The sequence below is a fragment of the Canis lupus genome, chromosome X, assembly GCF_048164855.1.
Source record: "Canis lupus baileyi chromosome X, mCanLup2.hap1, whole genome shotgun sequence".
NCBI classification, from domain to species: Eukaryota; Metazoa; Chordata; class Mammalia; order Carnivora; family Canidae; genus Canis; species Canis lupus.
In genome coordinates, this window is record NC_132876.1 from 113,430,947 (window position 1) to 113,447,928 (window position 16,982).

Here is a 16,982-nt window from a genome sequence, read left to right on the forward strand (position 1 = left end):
GAGAGAGAATCTTAAGCAGACTCCGTGCCTAGTGCAGAGCCCAGCGTGGGCCTCGATCTCATGACCCTGAGATCACGACCTGAGCCCAAATCAGGAGTTGGACGCTTAACCGAGTCACCCAGGCACCCCCTTCATGAACATCATTTAAATAACAATGACGTGTTCCAGTTATTGTCTTACTCATGGACCTACTTTTGACCATTTACATTGTCACCATATTTTTTAGTACCGTGCACCCTACCGGCTTGTCAGAAAGTTCGACCCCCTAACCTTCCAATCAGCAGAGAAGGAAAGCACCCATCCGGTTTCAGGGCAGTTACCTTTCCAACTTCTTGCAGCAAGGCTTTGTCTCTGAAGAAACACCTCAGACACTTTGGAACCCAGAGCTGTGTTAGTGTAGAATTGACAACAGTGTTTGGTATTAGTGGCCCTAAGTGACATGTTCCCTATTGCTGTGAATGAGGTAGTAGAGGAATTTACAAAGCTTTCACTGAGCCTTTGGGTGATGAACATAAAGAAGAGATGGAGGGGGGCTGGCTTGTACCGTTCATTATAATTCTGCGTGGGCCGAGGCAGCCAAACTGGAATTCGAGTGACTGCATAGCATGGTTTGAGCGGCTTGTTCGTCTGTGCTCCCAACAGGAGGGAAGCCCACTACTCCTTTGTACTTGACTCTGTGCTCCACTGCCCTTCCCGCTGGACACCCCTTGGTGGAAAGTGATTTTCCTGGGACCCCCTCTTATACGTATTTGTTTTGTCAGGAAGAATTTTGAACACAGAAAAGTAGAGAGAAGAGTATGATGAACCTCCACGTACCCAACATCCACAGTGATCAACTCCCAGACATCCTGGTTTCCTCTATATCCCCCCATGTGTTCCTGTACTCAGGGTATTTTAAAAGCAAATTGTTTTATTTTACTTTTAAATATTTCAGTTTGTGTCTCTAAAAGATAGGAACTTTAAAAGATAAAAAAAGACCTATATTTATAAAGCTTTAAATACCATTACACACTTAAAAATTTATTAAGAGTCCCCTACTATCATCAAATAACCTTGACTAACCTCGGTCCTGATTGACGCAGCCTCTAGGTGGTGCCCTCCATTAGCAGGGTCCCTGGAAGTTGAGTCATGGTAGAGGGGCGTAGAGTCATAGGGCAAATCCATTCAAAGGGAGTCTGGATCCAGGTCTGGACTACATGGGGGCAGTTTCCTTCTACCTTTCCATCGTTCCCATCGGGTCCCTGTCTAGGTGCTACCGGGAGGTAGTCTAAGCTGCTGGAGTCGGCCTTCAATGGCCTTCTCCCTTCTGCTGCTGCCATGTGGCCTTGATACAGGCTGGGGTTTGGTTGGGTGTTGGGCGGGTGGGATCTCAGCTGGTTCCAGGCTGCCGCCACAGGCATTATTACTCTTCTATCAAGGTCAGGTTCAGCTGTGTGACTACCCAAAAGTAGACAGTCTAGGGTGGGCCTCAAGGCTCCCCACTTTTCGGAGACCTATGCTTATTCTATCTTAGTTCATCATTTTTATTTTTAAATTTTTTAAAAAGATTTTATTTATTTATTCATAAGAGACATACACAGAAAGAGAGAGGCAGAGACACAGGCAGAGGGAGAAGCAGGCTCCATGCAGGGAGCCCGACATGGGACTCGATCCCGGGTCTCTAGGATCATGCCCTGGGCTGAAGGTGGTGCTAAATCGCTGAGCCACCCAGGCTGCCCTAGTTCATCATTTTTAGAACGTTCTCAGTACATCACCTTATGGCCCAAGACAGCTGTTGGGGCAATAGCAACCACTTGCCCTTGGGCACAGAGAGGAGCAAGAAGGGAAAGACCAAAAGGAGAGGTCCCAGCTGTCCACTCCTTTTTTAGATGTAAAGGATTTCCCTGAAAGGCCCACCCAGCGACTTCTACCTACCTCTCATTAGCCAGAGTCAGTCAAAGGACCAGACCCAGCTACAAGGGTGACTAGGGGCCTGACTCAAGTCCCACTTGGGATGTCTGTAGTAGCTCCTATACACACAGAATTATTCTAGATTCAGTGGGGCATCATAACAAAGCATGATGTTGGCCCTCTCCACATAGAATTGACCTTCCTGGTAGCTACGTGCAGTTCTTCCTGATTTATTTATTTTTATTTTTAAAAAAGCGTTTTAAAAGATTTTATTTATTTATTCATGAGAGAGGCAGAGACATAGGCAGAGGGAGAAGCAGGCTCCATGCAGGGAGCCTGACTTGGGACTCGATCCCAGGACTCCGGGATCATGCCCTGAACCAAAGGTAGATGCTCAACCACTGAGCCACCCAGGTGTCCCTCTTCCTGATTTAAATAGAACACCAGACAGCTGGAGCCTTATAGAGGGAGTGCCACACACTTGGGGTGGTGGCCACAGGTTTTGACTGGCCTTCTTCAGACATCAACAGAAATAGCCTGGAAGCTGTCACCTGAATTTGGCTGCTAAAGGATTTGGAACGGTGTGAAGGAAAGGAAATTTGGCTCCAAAACTTCAAAAAGATCATCAGTTGTGAATGAGGTGGTGACCAAGTCAAAATGTAGAGAATCCGAGCACTCCTGTCAATCAGATCCTGCATACAGATCACACGTTTCTTTGACATGCCCTTGGATACTTGCTGAATGCTTACAGAATGTTAGGAACTTTATTTTTAAGATTTGATTTATTTATTTATTTATTTATTTATTTATTTATTTATTTATTTGACTGGGACTGAGGGGGCATGAGCAGGAAGAGGGAGAGGGAGAAGCAGGCTCCCTACTGAACAGGGAGCCCAACGCAGGGACCTGAGCTACAGGCAGATGCTTAACTGAGCCACCCACGTGCCCCTAGAATGTGAGGAACTTTAATAAGGCCTGCCACCCAACCGCGCAGATCACACTTTAGTACGAGGTACATCTTGCTTGTTGGAGGAAGAGTGTCTCACACGTGGACCCCATCTTTTGGCCATAAACACTTGATCCTTCTGGCTCTCTTCAGCCAGTCCCTGGCTTCGGCAGGCTTTTCCTTGTGCTGCCTTTCTTCCTGTGTGTGTCCCTGTGTCGTGCATTGGTGACCAGATGGCTCGAATGTGCAATCAGTATAGAACAAACAGTACTTTCCAAGCGATGACTAACTCTTGTTCTGTGAGCGATGGATGGTGATGAGGGTGGGCCTGGAAAATAGGAACCTCTGCTTTTCACGATTTATTTAACAGCAGCACATATTTGGTCATGTGAATCTCTCTTCATTTTTTTACTTGTGTGTGTTATAGTATTTGTACTTTTCTACTGAAGTATATTTGATAGCATATTAGTTTAGGTGTGCCACACAGTGATTTGATATTTATATACATTACAAAATGCTCGCCACCGCAAGTGTAGTCACCACCTGTCAGCATACGGCGGTTACAGCGTTATTGACTATATTCCCTAGGCTGTGCTCTATATCCCCATGACTTCTTTATTTTATAACTCGTAATTTGTGCCTCTTAATCCCCTGTATCTATCTTTTGGACACCAAACTGATACCGAGAAGCAATACATACTCATCTCATCCTTACCCACATTTTCATACCGTAGCACCCTAATAGCGTAGAACTAAAAAGCCATCTTGAAAAGCCATCTGCACCCTTTCTTTTGCAGGTGGGGACTTTGTGGCTCAGAGATTTGTAGGCGTTTGGTAGCAGATCCCACTCATCTGTGTCAGACCTGCCGCACTCCAGGCATTGGCCCAGCTGCTTTACATTCATTGCTTCCAGTCCTTTGAGCCACAGAGTATCCTGAGAGAGGAAAAATAAATAATAAGATAGGAGAATTTTCACCCTCTCCTCCCAACCCCAGTTCCATTCATGGGCTTTCATTGAGCTGAAGTGGAGTTATGAGCGATAGGGTAAGATTGAAAAGATCCAAGATTGCTTTTCACTGGAAGGGGCAGAGAGTTCACGGTGGAAGAGACCGTCCATTCAGAAGGTGTGAGGGGAGGAGAAGAGGAGCACCCTCCTGAGGGTGTGAGGAGTCGAGTGAGGGAAGATGGAAACACAGGGGACATGCTGGACAGCAGTGAGGGCAGTTTGAAATGTAGAAGTTGAGACGCCTTCTTGGGTGATTGGGTGAGAAGTCAATAAATGTTTTGCTTTTTGGTTACTTTTTAACGTTTCACTGCATTTCCTGAGGACACACTGGACTGAGATGGGCTGCAAAGTGGCCCAAGCTTTTTATGGGTGACAGTCCACATTTTAAAGTGGAGACTTGGCTAGGTGAAAAACTTGCAGTGGCTTGTCGAATTTCTGTGTGTGCACAGTATCTGGTGTGTGTGTGTGTGTGTACGTGTGTGTGTTTTTTCCTATGGAAAGTGAAAATAAGAGAGTCAAAACCGGACACAGGGACAAAGAGAGGGCCTAGTACCCTCATTTCAAGCAATATGACCGAGTAGCTACGCTGAAACACACAACTTAAAAACGTAATTAGCTCAGCTGCCAGGAAGCTGGAGAAATTCTGAGAGTCCAAAAACAATGAGAAAGAAAGAAGAAAGTCTGAAAAGTTTCATGGCCATAATGCAGTGGAGTCAGTATTTTAACAGTCTATTATAAAGACAAGAGGTCCAGAAGATTTTACAGATTTCACCCAATATTTAAGATACGGAAAACTCCGGTACTGCACAAACTGTCCAGGAGCTGAAGCTCCAGGGAGTCTTGACATCACTTCATTAAACAATGTTGCCTTACAGTCAAGACCAGACAAGGACAGCAAGTGAAAGGATAATGACATCGCTTTTATGCACATTTTTGCAAGAGTCATTAGCAAAAGATTAACCACCCAGATACGGCAGTGTATAAAAAAGATAATACATCACGAACAAAGTTTGGATTGTCGGGACCTAGCAAATTTGGCTTAATGTTAGAAAATCTAGTTATGTACTTTACCACCACTGAGAGATGAAAGGAGAGAAAAGTATCTCAGGAGTGCAGAAAAAGCATTCAATAAAAGTCAACACCTGTGTCTATCCAAAAAATCCATAAACTAAAAATGGAAGAGGAAGACTTTCATCTTACGAAGGGAATCTGCAAAACCCTTGCGTTAAACAACCCGTGTGCTGGTGAATCTTGAAAAAGCAATCTGTAAAATCAGGAAGAAAACAAGGACATCTATTTACCATCATTTCTACTCAGCCTTGTTGTAGACACACTAGCTTGCAAAAAGACCAGAAAAAGAAATAGAACATGTAAGGATTGCAAATGAAGGGGGAAAAACCTCAGTTATTTATTTGTTGATGGGTGTTGGTTGGAATATTATTCCCAGATAGTCACTGCCCCCCACCAAGGGATTGTACACTCACACCCACTTTTAGGTGCATTACCAGTGAGTCCCATAGGCAGGGTTTGAGTGTGGTCCTCCTGCCTTGGGCTTGGCCATGTCACATGCTGTGACTAATGGGACGTGTTAATGTGATTGTGTGCTGTTGGCTTGGCTTCCATTTGCTCTTGTCCTTGGTTATAAGAACAGCATGTCCTAGAAGGTGGCCACTATTTCAGCTTGTGCTTGAGAATGAGAATCCATGTGGAGACCAGCCAAGCCTAGCAGAACCCAGAAAAACAGCAGCCTGGCATAGCTTTAATCTAATGCAGGCAACAAGTGATTTGTGAACTACTGAGCAAAAGCTCATTGATAAATACACTGGTGATCTGAATGTCCCCGAAAAAAAACCCAAAAGAAGCTATGGATAGATTATTAAAATTAATAAGAGCTTAGTGATGTTCAAAAATCACCTTTCTATTCACATTTTTATTCCCTAGTAGCATACTGTTCAAAAACAAAATAAAAAAATCCTATTTATGATGTCATTAAAAACATTACCTATAAATTTTTTTAAATTTTTATTTATGATAGTCACACAGAGAGAGAGAGAGAGAGGCAGAGACACAGGCAGAGGGAGAAGCAGGCTCCATGCAGGGAGCCCGACGTGGGATTCGATCCCGGGTCTCCAGGATTGCGCCCTGGGCCAAAGGCAGGCGCTAAACCGCTGTGCCACCCAGGGACCCCCTATAAATTAAAAAAAATATATGTATGGAGAAAATTATGAATCCTATTAAGAGACATTTTAAAAGCCCCAAATAGGGATGCCTGGGTGGCTCAGTGGTTGAGTGTCTGTCTTCGGCCCAGGGCATGATCCCAGGGTCCTGGGATCAAGTCCCACATCAGGCTCTCCACAGGGAGCCTGCTTCTCCCTCTGCCTGTGTCTCTGCCTCTCTCTCTCTCTCTCATGGATAAATAAATAAATCTTAAAAAAATAAATAAAACCTGCAAATAGATGGAGTTAACTGTTTATGTATAGGAAACCTCAATATTCTATAAACGTCAACCTTCTCCAGGGGGGCCTGAAGTCCCTGATATTTTTATTCTGTTTAGGAGAGACAATATCTTGTTTGTGCTTAACCGTTTAGTCTTAGATGATCATGAAATGTTTTTCCTCTCTTTGTACTTCTTACAAAATCAGCTCTTTAATTTAGTTCTTGTGTGTGTGTGTGTGTGTGTGTGCAAGGAGTTCTTTCCCAAAAGTAATTTTCATTGCAAAAGTTCCTCATTAGCTATGTCGTTCTCAGTGAGTTTTGCTAGATCTGTCCATGAATATAGCCCCTACTATGTGGTTTAAAAGGCATGTCTAATCTGCTGGATTTAATTTTTATTTCAGTTAAAAAATCTGGATCCATTTTTGCTGTTTGATGAATTTAAAGGCGGTAGACCAGGCGGATTTCCTGATCACCCACATCGAGGTTTTGAGACGGTAAGTAAAATAATTTGACTACAAAAGTGAGTATCTTTAAATTTGCCTCTGTTATTAAATCTAGTAATCATTTCTTTTTTTAAAGACGTATTTATTTATTTGAGAGAGCGCACATGGGGGAGGGGGGAAGGAGAGGGAGAAAAAGTCTTAAGCAGACTCTGAGCTGAGCACAGAGCCCTCTCAGGGCTTGACCTCATGACCCTGAGATCACAGCCTGAGCTGAAACCAAGAGTTGGACACTCAACCAACTGTGCCACCCAGGTGCCTCAAAACCTAATGGTCACTTCTTTTTAAAAAATATTTATTTAAGTAATCTCTACACCCAAGTGGGGCTTGAACTCATGACCTTTTTTTTTAAAAAAAGATTTTATTTATTCATGAGAGACAGAGAGAGAGAGAGAGAGGCAGAGACACAGGCAGAGGGAGAAGCAGGCTCCATGCAGGGAGCCCGATATGGGACTCGATCCCGGGACTCCAGGATCACGCCCTGGGCTGAAGGTGGCGCTAAACTGCTGAGCCACCCAGGGATCCCAAACTCATGACCTTGAGATCAAGAGTCGCATACTCTTCTGACTCAGCCAGCTAGGTGCCCTTAGTAATAACTTCTAATAGAAAATTCAAAGTTAGAAACAATGAATAATAGTTAAATTAATTTATAAGTTCTTAGCTGTAGACCAGCTACTATGGCAAGCCACATATGTCACACAAAGCATATTCAAATTTAAATATTTGCTGTTTTGAGGATGCCTGGGTGGCTCAGCGGTTGAGCCTCTGCCTTCAGCCCAGGGCGTGATACCAGGGTCCTGGGATCGAGTCCCACATAGGGTTCCCTGCATGGAGCCTGCTTCTCTCTCTGCCTATATCTCTGCCTCTCTCTCTCTCTCTCTCTCTCTGTCTCTCATGAATAAATAAATAAATCTTTAAAAAATAAATATTTGTTGTTTTTAATATTCTTTGAACTGGTGCCACTGGAAACATTTTTATTTGAGCAGTTAATAAAGAGCAAGAATCGGCTTCTGGCGCACCTGGATGGCTCAGTCGGTTGGGCATCAGACTCTTGATTTCACCTCAGGTCATGATCTCGGAGTTGTGAGATTGAGCCCCATGTGGGGCTCATGCACTGGGCTTGGAGTCTGCTTGGGATTCTCTCCCTCTCCCTCTACCCCTCTCCCACTTCCTCTCAAAAAATATACATAATTTTAAAAATATACATAAATTAAAAAGAAATGGACTTCTTAAAATTTCTACATAATTAAAATAATTTGTGAGAGAAGAAACAATTTAAGATGTGATTTAAATAATTTTATGTAGAAAATGTATTTTTCTTCAAAAATATTCAGAAATGATTAATCTCATGTAGTATTTTTTTAAATTTATTTATTCATGAGAGACACAGAGAGAGAGAGACAGAGACACAGGCAGGGGGAGAAGCAGGCTCTATGCAGGGAGCCCGACTCGGGACTCGATCCCAGGTCTCCAGGATCACAACCTGATGATCTGAAGGCGGCGCTAAACCGCTGAACCACCTGGGCTGCCCAATCTCATGTAATATTTTAAACTCCAAAGACAATCTAAGAACACTATTAGTATTTAAAATCAATTCTAAGGAATTATAGAATTGAGGGCTGAAATGGAATATAGCCTAAAAATCAGGATTTTAAGGTCAGACCGATACATTTACAAATTTAACTAAGATTTGTAGAGATTGTGCTGAACACTTATTTTCCATTTGAGATAGGGAGATAAAAATGTATAATACAGTATTGTGGCACTTTGAAAGATTCTTATTCTCCACATGTACCTATATTCTGGGAAAGCGTAGGGACAGTTAAGAAGAAACTGCAACCATCTGCTCCGTGGGAGGAACCTGTATTAGGAAACAGACTGGGGCTCAGTGTGTTTGTCAAGCCAATTGTTGAATGTGTAAATATTTACTAAAGACTGGCGACATGCAGATATTGGTGTCAGGCGATCTTTTGTAGATTGGGTGTGTGTGTTCGTGTGTTGGGGAGCGTGGGTGGCAGGCGGGAGGGAGGCTAAGGAAGAAGGAGACTTGGCCCCTGCTCGCCTCTAGTTTGCAATCTGGTTAGGGAGGTGAAAGACGGACCAGTAAAGAGTTAACCACTGCAGTGTCAAGGTTGAGTAAACCAAGAAGCTTCTGGAAATAATATAAAGGCTCAAGGTAGTTGGACCGGTCTCCCTCCCTCACTTAGCCATTGGGCTTCCAATTCTCTTCTCTGTTAGCACTTTGGGGGGGTTGTGTCTTGCCTTACAGCAGTCATGGAAGCCATTCCTTTTACTTACCCTCCACCCACCCGTGCTGCATTCTGACTTGGGTCCCTGAGCACGTCTCCCCGCTGTGCTCCTCTGCTTCTGGTATCAGGCTGTTCTCACCACTTTCACAGCTCCAGTTGTAATAATCCCTCAAGGTCTTTTCAGATGTCACTGTCTCCATCAAGTTTCACGAGACAATCTCAAGAGGGGACACTTTCTCCTTCGCTTGGTCCCCACAGCATTCTATTTACTAGTCTCCTGCACATTAGATCTTTACGGTGGCCTCGATCCTGTTCTGTCATGTATTAGAGTTAGGAGTTGCCTTAACCTCCCCTCCCATGGTCAAGAGCACTGTAAATTGCTTCAGCTGAGATAATCCCATGCCTCTCCGTGTTCTGCAGCTGGTGACACTCAGTACCTACTGGCTGAGTGTAATTGGATAATAACAACAGAACTTTTGCTAAAGACGATGAATGTATTAAATAAAACCAGTGATGGCACACATTGCTTTCTTTCCCATTGTGAAAAGGAAACTTAATTTCCTTTGCAACTTGCAATGTGTAAATTGTAAGGTGCTCAACTTCAAACAGGGAAGGAGTTCAGCTCTAGAACATTGGTATTTGGGGGATCCCTGGGTGGTGCAGCGGTTTGGCACCTGCCTTTGGCCCAGGGCGCGATCTTGGAGACCAGGGATCGAATCCCACGTCGGGCTCCTGGCGCATGGAGCCTGCTTCTCCCTCTGCTTGTGTCTCTGCCTCTCTCTCTCTCTCTCTCTCTAAAGAATGAGTGAATAAAATCTAAAAAAAAAAAAAAAAAAAAAAAAACAGAGCCAGGGGGCGCTCAGGTGGTTAAGTGTCTGCCCTTCAGCTCAGGTCATGATCCCGGAGCCCTAGGATGGAGCCCGCATCAGGCTCCCTGCTCAGCGGGGGTTTCCGTCTCCCTCCCTCTCCCTCTCCCTCTCCCTCCCCCCCACACTCAAGATCACTTTCTCAAATAAATAAATACAATCTTAAAAAAAAAACAGAATCACCTGCTATGTTGTCTTGCTGTCCAGGAACAGGTATCATTATTGCTTTGATGAATTTTCTTTCGGTACTTTTTTCCTGGTATCATGCTGTACGTTTTCTGCCTTTTTTTCATTTAACATTATATTGTTAGTATTTTCCCCATATTTGAAAAACTAATCTTTTAAGCACTACCCGTGAAGGTTGTACCAATTGACATTACCACGGCAATGTATGAGGAGGGTGCCTGTCTTCCCTTAGCATCACCAACATCATATATTTGTCCAGTTTTTCTTTACCTTTGCCATTTTGACAAGTGAAAAAGAATACCTCATCGTAGTTTTAATTTACATTTCTCTTATCTGAACAAGGTTGAGTATCTTTTCTTTTTAAATATTTGTTTACCTTCCATATTTATATGCTTGGCCTATTTTTTTTTTCTTTTGGGTTGCTGGTATTCTTACGGTGTTCTAGAAGCTTCTGTGTTAAGGAAATCAAGCCCTTCTCAGTGATAGCAGTTGCAGTAGTGTTAAGAGGGATTAGGCTGGTTTTGCCTGCGCCCAAAGGTAAACCTTTGGATACAAAGCATACAGACAAACCAATAGAAGGAAGAACTTTCTAATAAACATAGACTATGTATATAAAATATAGAATAGGCTTCCCGAATCAAAGTGAGTTTCTTATGCCTGGAGAAATATGAGCATTCACGGAATGTTAACATAATGGGTGTGTTTTCAGGATTAGTGGTCCTCAAAATAGGGTGTGTGCTACAGAAGTCAGTGCTGTGCTGATGGACATTAATTTTTTTAAAGGCTTTATTTATTTATTCATGAGAGACACAGAAACGTAGAGACACAGGCAGAGGGAGAAGCAGACTCCCTACGGGTAGCCTGATGTGAGACTCCATCCCAGGACCCTAGGATCACGACCTGAGCCAAAGGCAGACGCTCAACCACTGAGCCACCCTGGTGCCCCCGATGGACATTAATTTTTTTTAAATTTTATTTATTTATTCATGATAGACACAGAGAGAGAGGCAGAGACACAGGCTGAGGGAGAAGCAGGCTCCATGCAGGGAGCCCGATGTGGGACTCGATCCCAGGACTCCAGGATCACACCCTGGGTCGAAGGCAGGCGCCAAACCGCTAAGCCACCTAGGGATCCCCGGACATTAATTTTTTTAAATAAAAATGCAATTATGCTGTACTACTAACTCATGAATGTAAAATATAAATAGATATATACATTATGAGTGTATGCTCGCACTTTTTTAAACTAAGAGTGATACGTAATCAAAGAAATGTGGAGAATGTTATTCTACAAAGTTCTTATTACCTCAAGTTAAAACATGAAACAGCAGTGGTATCACCTGGAACCTCAGGCTGCACCTCTGATCTGTAGACAAATAATCTGCATTTCATCAGCATCCTCGAGTGATTGATATGTGCAGGTAAGATTGGAGAAATGCCCATCGAGATGATCTTCTGAACCAGAAATACTATAATTCGATGAGATAAGAGCGAGGACCTGATTTTACTGTTAGTCGGTAATCTTTTTTTTAAACCTAATGGTTTAGATAACTATATATTTTCTGTTAAAAACTTGCCTGAAAAATGAGGAAGAAGGAACGTTCCGGAAAAGGAGGCACAGCTGGAGGTCACAAGACAAAAGGGACGATGCATTCAGCATTTCCTGCCGGGAGTTAGGACTCTGGGGAACACTGTTTTCAAAAGAGCTGAGTGGTGGGGACACCTGGTTGGCTCAGTGGTTGAGCACCTGCCTTTGGCTCAGGTCATGATCCTGGGGTCCTGGGATGGGGTCCCGCATTGCCCTCCCGCCCCCCGCAGGGAGCCTGCTTCTCCCTCTGCTTGTGTCTCTGCGTCTGTCTCATGAATAAATAAATAAAATCTTTAAAGAAATAAAAAGAGCGGAGTGGTAAAGGCCGGGATAATTTTGCAGTTACCTATTTCTGGTCAGGCCTGATACCTTGATTTGCTTAGGGCAGCTCTGAACGGCCGGACCGAATGATCTGGAGAGCCCACGCCTTGTGTAGTTTAGCTCCAAAAAGAAGCAGTTCAAGTTCAGCACGTTGTTGATGAACTTCTCACCTGTTTTTGTGCCTTTCAAAGTCATCCTTTAAATGACAGCCTCGGGACTGCCCTAGTTGTAGCGCTGGAAGTCCCACGCTCCTGGGAACCCCCAAGTTTTGGGGAAGGCAGCATGGGGGGTCACTCCCACTTAGTGACATTTAAGGACAGTTAGGAGCAAACCGTCATGCGGCAGGGACACCTCGGGATGACCTTGTCTCCTGGGTCCTTAGCAGGGCTTAGAAGTGCTTTTTTCAAGTTTTTCACTGCAAGCCTCAGCAGGTTCTTTGCTTTTGTTCAGGAGAACAGACCCGTCCTGTTTGCAAGGGTGTGCCCATCAGAAAAGCCACACTCCTGTTTACTGGATGGCAGCCAGCAGCATTTGCATGCAATGCCTGGACGATATCCTGGACAGGAAGGGAAGGGTCCGGGTGATTCACCCCTCAAACTTACGACTGACTCAAGCCTCCCGTCTCCCACACAGCCTGCTTTCTCTAGCTTTCTGTGTAGTCTCAAAACCAAACCATGCCATTGTCTAATCAAAGCTGGGACGGGGTTGGGGGGGGTGGGGGTTAGAAAGCTTGATAAAAAATCAGAACCCAGGGGATCCCTGGGTGGCACAGCGGTTTGGCGCCTGCCTTTGGCCCAGGGCGCGATCCTGGAGACCCGGGATCGAATCCCATGTCAGGCTCCCGGTGCATGGAGCCTGCTTCTCCCTCTGCCTGTGTCTCTGCCTCTCTCTCTCTCTCTCTGTGTGTGCGACTATCATAAATAAAATTAAAAAAAAAATCAGAACCCATTTGGCAAAGAAAAAACAACGATTCTACAAAAAATGGCAAAGAAGGGTCCTTTCTCAGTATCCTGAAGACCATTCAGTGAACTTCCCATGTCCTATCTACCACGGAGGTATTACACATAATCCTGTTAATTGCAGGGAAGAGCAGACAAGACTGTTTGCCAGCGCCACTGCGATTTAACCTGGCTCTAGAAGCTTTGAAGCCATTACTGAGAGTTACAGCTGTCAGAGAGGAGGAGGAAAAAGTACTTATTTGGAGGTAATACGGTGATGAAGCAAACCGCACAGTGACCGCATCCCGCTTTGGGAGGTGATGTGACTGGAGGAGGGCGGAGGGCGCAGGACTTGTCCAGAAGCCATGCATGGAGGTTTTAGCTCCTATGTTTGTTTGATATGATCTGGAGTTGAGGCTCAACAGAGTATAGGAAGGAAGCGAGAGCCACCTTCACCACCGTGCTGAGAGCATCAGCCAAAAGCTCCTTGTAAGTGGCTCGATATAAAATCCCCGTGCACAGGTCACTCACTTTCCGGCATGAAACATGAAAGCAATAATCAGATAGAAGGAGGGAGATACCCCTTCATAGTAGCAGTGGGAGCCCCAGATACCTCAGGGGAAAAAGTTTTTTCTCCTTTATCCCAGTAATCCTAGTTTTAGAAATCTGTTTTTTCTTTTTTAAAAAGATTTTATGTATTTGTTCATGAAAGACACATGGAGAGAGAGGCAGAGACACAGGCAGAGGGAGAAGCAGGCTCCACGCAGGGAGCACATCACACCCTGGGCTGAAGGCGACGCTAAACTGCTGAGCCACCCGGGCTGCCCCTACTTTTAGAAATCTAATAATTTTCTGGACAAAACAGAAAAAACAAAACAAAAAAATAAAGTAAGAACAAAGGCTTATTATACGCATCTTTATTCCAGTTTTAAAAAGTTCGTACAAAAAAAAAGTTCGTACAAGGGGAATAAAGTAAGCATTCAAAATAATAGGGGAATCATTATATATCTGGAAATTGCATATGAGGAAGTTGCATATCTGGAAGATGGCATATTCAACATTATTTGTAAAAGCAAATATTGTAAAAAATTTAAATTTTCCTTAATCATGGACTGTTTATTTTTTTTAAAGATTTATTTATTTATTCACGAGAGACACAGACTGAGAGAGAGAGGCAGAGACACAGGAAGAGGGAGAAGCAGGCTCCTTGTGGGGAGCCTGATGTGGGACTCGATCCCGGATCCTGGGATCACAACCTGAGCCGAAGGTGTGCACCCAGCCGCTGAGCCATGCAGGCGTCCCTAATCATGGGCTGTTTAAATCAAGGCTTCTCAACCTGGGGACTGTTACATTTTGAGAGGATAACTCTACTGTGAGGGCCATCCTGTGCATTGCAGGATGCTGAGCAGCTTCCCCGGCCTCTCTCCACTAGATGCCAGTAGCCCCCCCCTCCCCCTACCACTTCCAGTGGTGACAACAAAAAATATCTCCAGATATTGCCTACTGTGTGCGTTGGGGAGGCTACCAAATGGCCCCCAGGCGAGAACTAATGGTTTATTTTTTCATTTTTAAATATTTTCTCCCATTCTGTGGGTTGCTTTTTTTTTTTAAAGATTTTTATTTATTTATTCATGAAAGACATACAGAGAGAGAGGAGCAGAGAGACCCAGACGGAGGGAGAAGCAGGCTCCATGCAGGGAGCCCAACATGGGACTCGGTCCCAGGTCTCCAGGATCAGGCCCTGGGCTGAAGGCGGCACTAAACTGCTGAGCCACCCGGGCTGCCTGAGAACTAGTGGTTTAAACACATGTGTCCCTGCAGTGACGTGCTCTACAGCCATTAAGGAGAATGCCACAGCTTGACATGTTCAAATATAGAATAATCTCCATGATAGTTGGAAAGTGACAGAACCATTATGGCATTAGTGTAGGATTTGTATAAAAAGCAAAGACTAGGGCACCTGGGTGACTCAGTTGATTAAGCGTCTGCCTTCAGCTCAGGTCATGATCCCAGGGTCCTGCAATCAGAGCTCCGAGTCCTGCTCTCTGCTCAGCGGGGAGTCTGCTTCTCTCCTTCCCTCCCCCCTTTTGGGCCCACTCTTTCTCTCTCTCTCGAATAAATCTTTAAAAATATTTTAAAAAAAGCAAAGACTACTTTTATTCTTTTTTTAAAAAGATTTATTTATTTATTCATTTAGTACTTTGTTCTCACGACCCTGAGATCATGTCCTGAGTCGAAATCAAGAGTCAGATGCTTAGCCCACTGAGCCACCTAAGCATCCTTACCTTTATTGTTTTTAAAAATGGCTTATTATCAATTGTGCTGTGGGAAGGATAGGCTGTTTTATTTATTATTATTTATTTTTTAAAGATTTTATTTACTCATTCATGAGAGATACAGAGAGAGAGAGAGAGGCACAGAGACACAGGCAGAGGAAGAAGAAGCAGGCTCCATGCAGGGAGCCTGATGTGGGACTCGAACTCAGGTCTCCAAGTTGTGCCCTGGGCTGAAGGCAAGTGCTAAACCGCTGAGCCACCTGGGGATCCCCAAATGGGCTGTTTTAATGAGTGATTACTTCTACATTGATTCAAAGAAAAGAGAACTCCAAAATTCACATTACAATTCCAAAAGATGGTGCTTAGAAAATCAACGCTTAACGACAGATACAGAGTCACAAAGCTTTTTGAAAATATTTAGTGGTTTTTAGTATTTTCACGGTATTGTGAGCTATCACCACCAATTCCAGCACATTTTCATCAGGCTTATTTTAGTTTTTAAAAGATTTTATTTATTTGAGAGAGAAAGAGAGAGCACAAGCAGGGGGAGCGGCAGGCAGAGGCAGAGGCAGAGGGAGAAACAGACTCCCCCACTGAGCAGGGAGCCCGATGTGGGGCTCGATCCCAGGACCCTGAGATCATGACCCGAGTCGAAGGCAGATGCTCAACTGCTGAGCCACCCAGGTGTCCCTCTGCACATTTCATATAAAAGGAATCAGATGATATCTGGTCGTTTGTGTCTGTTTTCTTTCACTTGGCGAATGTTTTCAAGGCCCTTGCATGTGGTGATGTGTGTCAGCACTTAAGTCATTTTTATGGCTGAATAATTACCCATCGTATGGATATGTCCCGTTTTGTTTATTGGTCATGTGTTGATGGACATGTTGATGGGACAGGTATCCCACTTAGACCTTGATTCTTGGGTATGCCTACATCATCTCTGCAGGACACCCAGGAAGCCGGTCCTATGCCTTCCAGGGAAGGTTACCGAGCGGTGAGGAGGAGAAAGTTCATTTTCACTCTATTCCTCTTTTTTCTTGTTGTGCCTTTCACTTTTGAGCAATGTGTATTGGTTATTCAAATAATCAGTATTTTCAAAATTCCCTCTTCACGTACCATATAAGATCAGCAGTGCTCTCGTGGCTGGTGAAGCTCCTGGTGCTCACTGGCTCTCTAGGAACTCTTGCCGAGGCCTCTCTGACTTGGGTCTGGCCTCTGCACATAAAATCAACCGGGTTTGTGTTCTGTTCCAGTCAACAGCTACCTGTGTGCAAGCCTGCATGTGCGTGTGAATGTGAGTTCCCAAGTGGGGGCAGAGGACTTCCAGTTTGCAAGACCATTAGAAAATAATTAAGGAGGGACAAGAGAGGTCCTGTTGATGAAGTTTCACGTTCTGAGGGAGAAGCTAGCATTTCTCACAGAAAGGTCTGGGAGAGTTTCAGCAGAAAATTGGCCATTTGGTACAATCTTAAGGAATAAGTTAGAACTCTCTGGACAGTGGAGGAAAAGGTAGAGGGCGTGGTATGGCGATATTCTAGAAATAGTGAGGAAGTAGTCAGACTAAGAATTAGATGTGTAGAGCGGGCACCTGGCTGGCTCAGTAGACCATGTGACTCGATCTCAGGGTCATGAGTTCCAGCCCCATGTTGGGCATAGAGCTCACTTAAAAAGATAAATAAAAACTCTGTGGGATAAATTAAAAAAAAATTGGATGTGTAGAGTGGGGTGGGATCTCAAGCTGTAGGTTGGGCCGTTATTTGGGAAAGGCCTTCACAGCAGG

General features: G+C 44.2%; 1 protein-coding gene across 6 annotated transcripts in view; it reads left to right on the plus strand.

The window, feature by feature from the left end:
* The window catches only part of PIR (pirin), a 158,448-nt gene that overhangs the window by 14,729 nt on the left and 126,737 nt on the right, over positions 1-16,982 (plus strand). For all 6 annotated transcript variants that reach the window (XM_072816640.1, XM_072816638.1, XM_072816635.1 and 3 more), the window contains exon 3: positions 6,680-6,772. In XM_072816640.1, coding sequence (XP_072672741.1) covers positions 6,680-6,772 — 93 coding nt within the window. The remainder of the gene's footprint in view (positions 1-6,679; positions 6,773-16,982) is intronic.